At 34.6% G+C, this 9,922-nt stretch overlaps 1 protein-coding gene across 1 annotated transcript in view; it reads left to right on the top strand.

Annotated features, from left to right (window-relative positions):
- The window catches only part of LOC101344436 (CUB and sushi domain-containing protein 1-like), a 1,691,327-nt gene that overhangs the window by 1,427,609 nt on the left and 253,796 nt on the right, over positions 1-9,922 (top strand). Inside the window, exons 30-31 of the mRNA XM_023743077.1 lie at positions 1,733-1,846; positions 3,486-3,678. Coding sequence (XP_023598845.1) covers positions 1,733-1,846; positions 3,486-3,678 — 307 coding nt within the window. The remainder of the gene's footprint in view (positions 1-1,732; positions 1,847-3,485; positions 3,679-9,922) is intronic.

Here is a 9,922-nt window from a genome sequence, read left to right as displayed (position 1 = left end):
GCTTTGGGTAGAACTGACATTTTCACAATGTTAAGGCTTCCTATCCATGGACATAGAATGTTTTTCCATTTATGTAGGCCTGTTTTAGTGAAATAATTTTTTTGTTCCATTCTTAACTGGGAAAAAAAGTTTCAATTCTTATCAGTTAAGGACCAGTTTTATTGCTGTCTTCCTGTAAAGCATCCACTTTTGCCACAGCTAGAAAAAAGCTTTCCCTCTGCTAAAATCCCGGGAGTCCTTTATTTGTACGTTGTCACATCTTCATCACTTTCGTCTGCAGCATAGTCATCATTGTATAACTTAGCTCTTCTAGGAGGTGTTCGCTCGTTTGAGTTGAGTAAGAGTCATCAGTTAGATCTCAACTCAAGTACCATCTTTAGAGGAACGTTTGTGTGGCCATCTGCAGAATGAGTTAGGTGTCCCTTTTTAAACTGATAATGCACACCCTAAATCTGTATTATTGTGGAAACTCCTGCATAAATTATAGTGATAGTTTTGGGACAAAGTTTACGTATTATTCACTCATCTATTCTTAGCTTCTAGCATAAAGTTGATGCTCGTTAAAATGTTTTTTGAATAAAAGTAGGAATTATGTATGATTCAGCTTTGTTTTAATGAAATATCCCAAGCATTCTGGCTCCAACGTGCTAATGATTTTATGAATTTTCAAGTTGGTAGTGAAGGAATGATTGTATGAACAAGAGTATTACAGACATCCGAAGGTCCTCTCTATCTCTAATCCCTGATACCATCAGGTTTTTAGACCGCTTTGTCTATCGGGGAAATCCACCTTGCTGACATACATTTTTAATTGCTTTATTTCTAAGAAATTATGAAATCTTAGAATGCAAGATATACGTGTACATACGTATTCTGTTTTATATGCATATGTGTGTGTGCGTCGCTATAGTGAGAGTTGCCTCGCGTCTGTTTACATCCACTTAGATTAATTCTTTATATTAGAATTCTGACATGTAAAATTGATGCACATATTTCAATTTCTGGTTCAGAATGATTTAGAATGATTTTAGTTTAAATCTTACAGGTAAGTAAGGAAAGCGTTAGTTGTTCATTGCTTGTAAATAGATACTAGATTAAAGATTTTTCTAAATATTGTAAAGGCCCAATTTGAAAACACAGCATTGATTAAATTCAAAGTAGTAAAATAGTTATGTTTTACTAGGAGGAGGTACGTTCTGTAATTGCACAGTGGGATAACAATAACCAATTCCTATAACATGATGCCGAATCATGTGTATACATTGTAATGAGTTAATATAAACTCAGCATTATAAGAACTGTTTGAAAGGAATTTGAAATCCTCACCAAATTACCATGCTTTAAAGGTGAACAGAAGGCTTGATCCCTATGCTTGTTGTTCATTGAATACAATGTCATTAATTACTCTCAAATAAATGGGGTGCCTTTATCCTTCCACTATCCTGATGGAATATTTATTCAAAGAAACTATAATACTCATTTGTCGTAATGTTCAAACTATATAGAGGGCAGTAATTGAACTCGTTTTCTTAAGTGTCAGAGGATAAAGAAGCAGAATAAAATCATTTGCTTTATTTAAATCTTTGAGAAAACAGAGAAAATAAGTTATTTTTCTTACAGGAATCCTAGGATAATGATCCTTTAGGAATCGATAAATATGCAGTAAGACTAAAATTTCCATTTCACTTTTAAAGAAAGCATATGGTCCCAATGCACTCCCTTTATTTTACAGTGGTGTTTGGACAGTTTGTCTATTTTCAGACGGCTCTGAATGATTTGGCAGAGTTATTCGATGGAACACATCCACAGGCCAGACTTCTCAGCTCACTCTCTGGGTCTCATTCAGGTAAACTTTCAAAGAATTTTGTCTTTAATACAATTTAAATAGGTTGGGTGATTAATTTTAACCTTTTTTTTTTTAATATAAATGAGAAATATAATCATCTTTGAATTCGTTTAGTAAAATCTTGTTTTAGAAGTAAGATTTCAAAAGTAGTTTTGACCTACATACAAAATCCCCCGCTTTTATCATTTTACTTACTAAGATTCTGGAAAATATAATTTTCATCACAATAAAAAAGGCCAATGTCAGAAAAAGAAAAAAGGATAATAAAGTATCTTACGTCTTTATTTTCTATTCTTAGTCTTCCTTCTAGCTATAAGAGCTATTAACATTTTGTTGCAAATTATTCCAAACTTTAAATACATACACATAGAGATTCATTACACTATGTTTCTGGCGTGTATATATATATGCATATAAATATATGTAAGACTTTATAAAATATGGGGTATTACTACACAACTTATTTTTCATCCTGTGCTTTCATTTAAAATTTTATTTAGAGGTCTTTCCCTAATGACAAGAAAAATATGGATATAGGACAAACACTGTTACTTTCAGTGCTGAAGAGTATTCTGCTATATTAATGAGATACAATTTATTTTAAACAGCCGCTCGCTGTTCACCAAGTCCTTTATTTATACTCTTGTTACACTTTTATCATTTTCCCAAAACAGTGCAGTTGTCTGTGTTCCTCATAGGCTCTAGTCAAAGAGGTTAAGATTCAGTTATTTCCCGTTCTCACTGTTATAAACCAAAGATTTTAGATCTTTGTCTTATTCTTTCCTATCAATGTTCAGATACATTCCTAGAAATGTGTGAGAACATGAACACTTAAAATGCTGGTACATACGAACAAATTCACATCAGAAAATCTGATGCCAATTTTTCAGCTGTGCTCTTTGCAGCTGTACTTGGAAGAGACCGCTGCCCATGTTGTGTGTGTACTTTAAAATGAGAAAAACAACATTTCAGAGGCTTTTTCCTAATCTTTTAATCAGTTTTGGATTCAGAAACATTATCTATTTTAAGTAAAATTCTATCAAGTAATTATCCAATTAAAGTAATCCTGAGTAAATGATTCATCCAATTCTTGCATTTCCTATATTATCAGCTAATAGGGCTATTATCAGTGCTTTCTTCAAAAGAGAGTATAAATGAGATAATGATTAAAATCATATATTAATAGAAAGGGTAGGCAAGTACAGAGTTTTAAGATCTTTATAGAAACAGTTTGTTTGGGTCCCAAATACCAAAGTGAAAGTTTTTTTTGTCTGTTTGTTTTTTAGTTCAATTTTTTATTTTTTTTGTTTTATGGTGGTAAAGTATGTATAACATAAAAATTGCCATTTTAATTATTTTTAAGTGATCAATTCAGTGATATTAGTTACCTTCACAATGTTTTGCAACCATTGCCATTATTTATTTCCAAACCTTTTTTATCACCCCAAATGGAAATAGAGCACCCATCAGCCCCTGGTAACCACTCACAAACTTGTATCTCTGTGTATTTGCCTATTATATACATATAAGTAGAAATAGTAAATGTGCAATTGCAAATTAATGATTATTTCCAAAATACTGTCTGCCAGAGTGCTATGCATTTTCTGGATTCCATGTATTATCTCATTTTTACATATAGGGGAAACCCTGCCTTTGGCTACGTCAAATCAAATTCTACTCCGATTCAGCGCAAAAAGTGGTGCATCTGCCAGGGGGTTCCATTTCGTTTACCAAGGTAAATATTGTTTGGGATTTTATGGGGGTCTTCTTGTAATAATGCACATACGACTATATTCAGAAAAAAGTACTAAAAGTATCTGGGTTGTATTTTTGTGATATTTAAAGGATTTATGGTATTCGTATATTTATAATAAACATTACCTTAATGAAACATTAAAATACTTCTTCTGGCACTTAAATCTGATACCTCTAATGTGAAGACACAGTAACATCTCATTCACCTGGTATTATAAGGAAAATAATATTGAGCAAATTACCTTTGAGTAGCACTTCACATTTTACAAAGTGTTTTCAAATATACTATAATATTTTATCTAATTAAATGAGCTATTTTGTAATAGAATTTAGAGATTGTTTTAGATATTAGTAACCATTTTAATGAAAATACATGTAAAAGTGCATTATAGAATTTCACATCTAATTGTAAACATGATTTACAGACATCATCAAGATAATTTAGTGAAAACAAAAGATCACTAAATACCTATTTTACTTTGTTTATATATTATTAAACTTTGGCATTTATAAACCTTTATGCATATTTCTAAATTTAGAGCATATTAAAAATGTTTGAGACTGCTGAAAGATCAGTTTCTGGAAAGCGAGGGCATTTTCACTATTTATGTTTTGCTTTTATTTTGCACAAATATGAACATAAGCTATACACTTTCAGAAGCATAGAGCAGAGATTTGAAAGAGATTATCCTATTCAGAGGTAAATCATGTATTCAAAAATAAGAAGCAGAAGTTCGTTTTTCTAAGTCTCTATTTCTCTGAGGCTAGAGAGAATAGCAAATTGTTTCCTAGCCATACATAGTTTTTCTTTACTAATGACTTCTCCAGAAAACATTCTTTAAAGCATTATGTTTTTTTTAACAAATGAAGGAGAATAACAATTTGCCATTTCATTTATAAATCATTTCGAGTCATTGCACACAGCAAAATCTGTGCCCTGAAAATATTTCACTATAAACCTCTTCAGTGTTCAGCAATGAGATGATTTTTCGAGTAATGAAGAGAGAGAATGATGTTTAACAGGTGCATAGGATGCAAAGATATCTTTAATCCCATTAAAGTAGCAATTGCTTGAATGATGATGCTATTGAATTAAAATTAGTTACAGTGTTCTAAACTCTGCCTTTTATTAAAATGTAAATAATTACACCACTGTTAAAAGACTTTCTCTGGAGAGTGAACAATTTAAGCAACATACCTCTTAACACTTTCAATTTTCTTAAAATAAATTTCTACATTACTTTGCAAAGAGCAAATATACAAACCAAAGTAATTTTTTGTGAAATTTTTAGTCCTGGAAAAATACAAGTTATTAGCACGTCTGCTTTCATAAAGTACTTCCTTTGATTTTTGGTAGAGATTAGAGAATCTGTCAGATAACTACTGTCTAACCTGTCTTCAAATGTTTTCCTCAGAAAGCATACTTTTAGAAATCATGTTAATGTATTTAAAGTAATAGATTATCATTAAGTAACAATAATGATAATCTATTACTTTAAATATATTAAAGCAATTATTACCAAATAGTAATAATGATAATATATTTACAAACATAGTGAAATATTTTGAGGGAGTGGATTGGTTGCGCTTGATTGCTGACCTATTGTCATTTAGAAGCCACCTAGGGCTAACTCAGAAGAAAAGGCCTGGCAATGTGCTCTGTTAAGATCACAGCCAAGAAAACCTTATGAAAATACATTTGAAATGCATTAGAGGATCCCGGACAACTAACAACAACAAAAATTATCATTAAAATGTATAAGATACAGAAAAGTAGAACAGCAAGTCACTTATAGTAGGAACATATTTCCTTGTATTTAGAATATATAAATACATAAATATTTTATATTGAGAATATATGTTTTAAATATATTCTCAATATTTTACAAAGTTTCAGGATATCCCTTTAGTGTCCTTGTTCCTACCAGTGAGGTTATGCAGAAACTGATGTCTTTATATCAAATCTAAACCCTTTGAAGGTAAAGAACTATGAACATGAATGCAATCTACAAATCACTCAACAGCAACTGGAACAGTTTTCAATACATATGAAAAGTTAAATTGAACATTGCTTCCCAAAAGATAGTGGTTATATGGAAACCTAGAAGTTATTTGAACTCTACTGTGCAAAAAATGTTTTAAGTAGCGCTTTAATATACCTCGTATAGCTTGAATCTTTCATTAGTTATTAAAGTTTAAAATTGCATAGGGACTTTATGACTTCCGTGGGTAAAGAATGCGTAACCCTTGTTAACAGACACGATAGTTCAGTTATACAGAGCTATTAGAGACTTCAGTTAAAAATAAGTGCAGCAATGTCCAGGTACAAAAAATGTATGTGCCACTTCAGGTATATTAAGATCATCTTCTCTAGTCCTCTGCTCTCCAGCCCCCCACCTCCCACCATATCATCCTAGCTTCACAGCTGGGGAGACGTTAATGATGATGCTACCATCTCTTTGAACTTGTGAAGAAATGGACCACACAGAGGCTTTGTTTGAATTATCCTAATAACTATGCCTTTGCTGTGTTTTTTTTTTTTTGTTTGTTTGTTTGTTTTGTTTTGTTTCTCCTTCCACACTACTAGGGAATTCGAGGGTGCACTGGGACCAGATGAGAGAGGAAAGAGGGAGAGTTAGGATCTTTGGGAACCTCAGAAAGGACTAATAGGTGGTGACCCTTCTTAATAAAATGCTTTAAATAGTTTGTCAACAACCATGTAACAATGATGTGTCGGCACCTGTGATGAGTTTGTTTGGTTGCTTGCTGGTGCTGTTCAATGAATCCTCCAGTGCATTATCCGCTCGGGGGGCTGAGGGCGTACTTAACTCCCCTGTCACTGGCTATGTAGGGAGTGGTGTGCACACTGAGGCAGGTGACCGCATGTTACCAACACATTTCCGTGGTAACAGAGCACCTCTTAGAGACTGGGACTCAGGTGTCTGTCCCTCCACTTGCTGAGTCAGCAGCCACTAGCCTCAGCTTTGTGACAGTCAATCTGAATTTAGAAACAGAAGCTGGGGTGAGAACCTAGCTTGGAAATAAATCTAATTTTTCTCCTCCTAAAATGGGAGAGTGCCTGTAACTGTTCTCATATTCCGGTTTGAACCAGTGTAACTTCTTTCCTACCTAAAGAAACATTCTTGAAGACGTAGGGAGAGATACAATTCTTGCTTTTAAATGCTGAATGTGTTGAAATACCTTTTTACCTTTCCCTTTAGGCATTAAGCAGAACGTTTTCTCCATCCCATTCCTTAACTCCAAAAGAATTCCCTGGGTGTTCATGGTGGGGACCGCCATAATTTCCCCTCCACTTCCTATGCTCCCTGACCTTTTTACGTTCTGCCAGAGACTCACATAGGCTGGAATCACTACAGGTGGTTATGGAGGTTTAATGAGCCTTGCCAGTACAGAGGAAAATACATATTGGAATTGCACCTTGTAGTCAATAAATTCTTAGCCAAAAATCTTACATGGTCCAAATTACTCATATAAATGTGGAAAATTGTCTTGTTGAAAGTCCACGTACTATTTCTTAGTAAGGCCGATACAGTCAGTATTTCTTCCAGTATGCAGATAAACCTGTTATTCTGTTCGATGAAGTAGTCAGCCACCTTGCTTTAGAATTTTTTTTTTCTTTTTCTGTTTCTTTCTTTTGGTCTTAAATACACGTCTTGTCACACTAGAATCAGCACTGGCCTGGTGAGATTTGTGGCAGCAGAGACGAGCTAAGACAGAGTATACCTTTTTTTCTCCTCTCCCGTTTACTACAAGATACACGCTAATTTATCGAAGGAAGTTACAAATCACCTGTACTACCCTTTCTTTTCCTCTCTGTCTAGTGCACACGTGTCTAACTTGGTGGCTGATAGTCTCTCATCCATAGACTGTTGTTTTCAATTGTATTATATTTATGCCTGACTGTTCCTACATATAGTCTGTTTCTGTCTTATGTGCTTCTGACATAGAAATATTTCTTTGAGTTTCCTTAAATAATTCACCCATACCAAACTTATTGTCTTGTAGAATGTACTGAATATTTCAAGGGGAACAGTGCACAGCTTATGAATGTCAGTTGCTCATGTCTCTGTCTTTCCTAGTCACTTCTGCTGGGTCACCAACTCTAATCTGGGTTCTCTTCTGCCTCCCAGGCCCTCAGCTGCCCAGTCTCCCAGATTCACTAGTTCATGATGTCCTATTCCAGAATCTTCTTATTGGCAAGACTCACTCTCCTTAACATTAGTGTTAATACAGTTAATTTAAAAGTATCTTTGAAAATAGAGTTAGAAACGTGGAGATGCATTTTCTAAGGTAGGTAGGAAGAATTTACACTACAGCTTTCTTTGCTTGAAGTCCCTCCTAGGCGTGCAAATCCATGGTTTTTTTTTTTTATTTTACCCCAGGCTTCCTCTGCTTTTAGATGACAGAAATCATAAGGCTTACTTGTTTATTTTCACTTCTCAGAAACACATTTTCTATAAGAGCTTACAAAAATGCATGATTTTTACGAAGAAGTGTGGGCGTAAAGTTTTGTTGGCAATTCAGTGGTATATACTTAATTAACTAGAAATGGCTTGTTGAATCATATTTTTCAACTACTGGAGGAAAGTGATTGTGAAAAATAGAAAATGCCCTTCAGTCATTAATAAAGCAGGAAAGACTGCCCCACTTAGATACTGCAAGTTATTGCTACTGATTTTCATATTTTTATTATTATTACCATTTTTACTACTTTGACTGTAAAAAAGGTGCAATAAAATAACTGCATATGCTCATATGTGTGGATTAGAGTATTTGTGGTAGTGATGGGTGATTAATAAATCTCCCACGTTCTTCTTCTTGTTCTTTCTCCTGAAAGATATGTGCACATCACAGCACCAGCCTCTTTCAGCATTACAGAAGCCTCAGAGAACAGCATCCTCTCTCTGGACCAACACAATCACTGGGCCTGAAAAGTCAATCATTTTATTTATCACCCTCTATTCCAGGCTGACCTTATTCCCCGTTCACTTTTCCACTGGGCTGATTTCAATTTTGTTTCACAGAAGTATGAAACATTTACTAAAAGACAGACAATAATTACTATAGAAAATAGAATTTCTTTCTGATGCTGCCTGAAACATCCAGGTTAAAGGCAAGAGCTAGAGGACTGGCTGAGAGGGAAAAGTTATAGAACATTGCTTTATTATTATTTTTCCCCCAGATATTATGTGAAGGTTTGACAACTCAATTTCACAGCTTTCCTCTTTCTGAGAAACTTAAAATTAGTCTCCTCTTCACTTTCCAATCTTCTTCCTCTATAAAACCTTGTCCATCATAACACCTAAATGCAGGTGTTATTCATTTATTATTTCCTTGAAAATAGAAAAGTGTAAGGTTCATGAAGAAAGTTTTAATAGTGGCGTGTGTCCAGATGACACTTGATACCATGATCTTCTTCGTTCTCGTACTCAGAGTGACAGTTATACCCTGGACATACACAAATGAGTACGTCGTTATGTTTGAAGCCACTTAGACAGGCAGGAAAACTGCCACAGGTAGCAGAGACTTCCCAAGGAATCTGACTCACAAAGAAAAATTACCAGAAGATATGTCTCCAGTTTTGTACGGTATCTTTGAAGATCGATTGTGAAAAGCTCCATGGGATTTTCTTCCTCCCATACCAAAAAACCCAAACCCATTGCCATTGAATCAATTCTAACTCATAGTGACCCTATAGGACAGAATAGAACTGCTCCCATAGGGTTTCCAAGCAGCAGCTGGTGGATTCGAACTGCTGACCTTTTGGTTAGCAGCCGAGCATAGTGTTCTTGATATTGTCTGTGATCAGACACAAATTCAGAGTGGTTTCGGAGTGATCCCATCTGATCTTGCCTGTCTTAGTTTTCTAGTGCTACTATGATAGAAATACCACAAGTGGATGGCTTTAACAAAAAGAAATTTATTTTCTCATAATTCAGGAGGCTAGAAGTCCAAATTCAGGGTGCCAGCTCTATGAGAAGTCTCTCTCTCTCTCTTTTGGCTCTGGGGGAAGGTCCTTGTTCCTTGGTGATCTTCATGTGATGTGTCCTGTATCTTCCCCCATCTCTGCTTTCTTGCTTCCTAGTTTAATCTATAGGGTCACTGTGAGTTGGAATTTGCAACTGGGTTTTTTGGGTTGTTTTAGTTTAATCTACTTTAAATCTCAACAGAGATTGATTTAAGACACACCCTACACTAATCCTGTCTCAGTAACATAACAAAGAAAATCCATTACCAAATGGGATTATAACCATCGGTATAACCATTGCCTCTGAGTTGATTCCGAGTCATAGCAACTCT

Source organism: Trichechus manatus, unplaced genomic scaffold (assembly GCF_000243295.1).
Source record: "Trichechus manatus latirostris isolate Lorelei unplaced genomic scaffold, TriManLat1.0 scaffold00234, whole genome shotgun sequence".
Classification (NCBI taxonomy): Eukaryota; Metazoa; Chordata; class Mammalia; order Sirenia; family Trichechidae; genus Trichechus; species Trichechus manatus.
The sequence above is the reverse complement of the archived record's forward strand: the minus strand, read 5'-3'. Positions and strand labels throughout refer to the sequence as shown.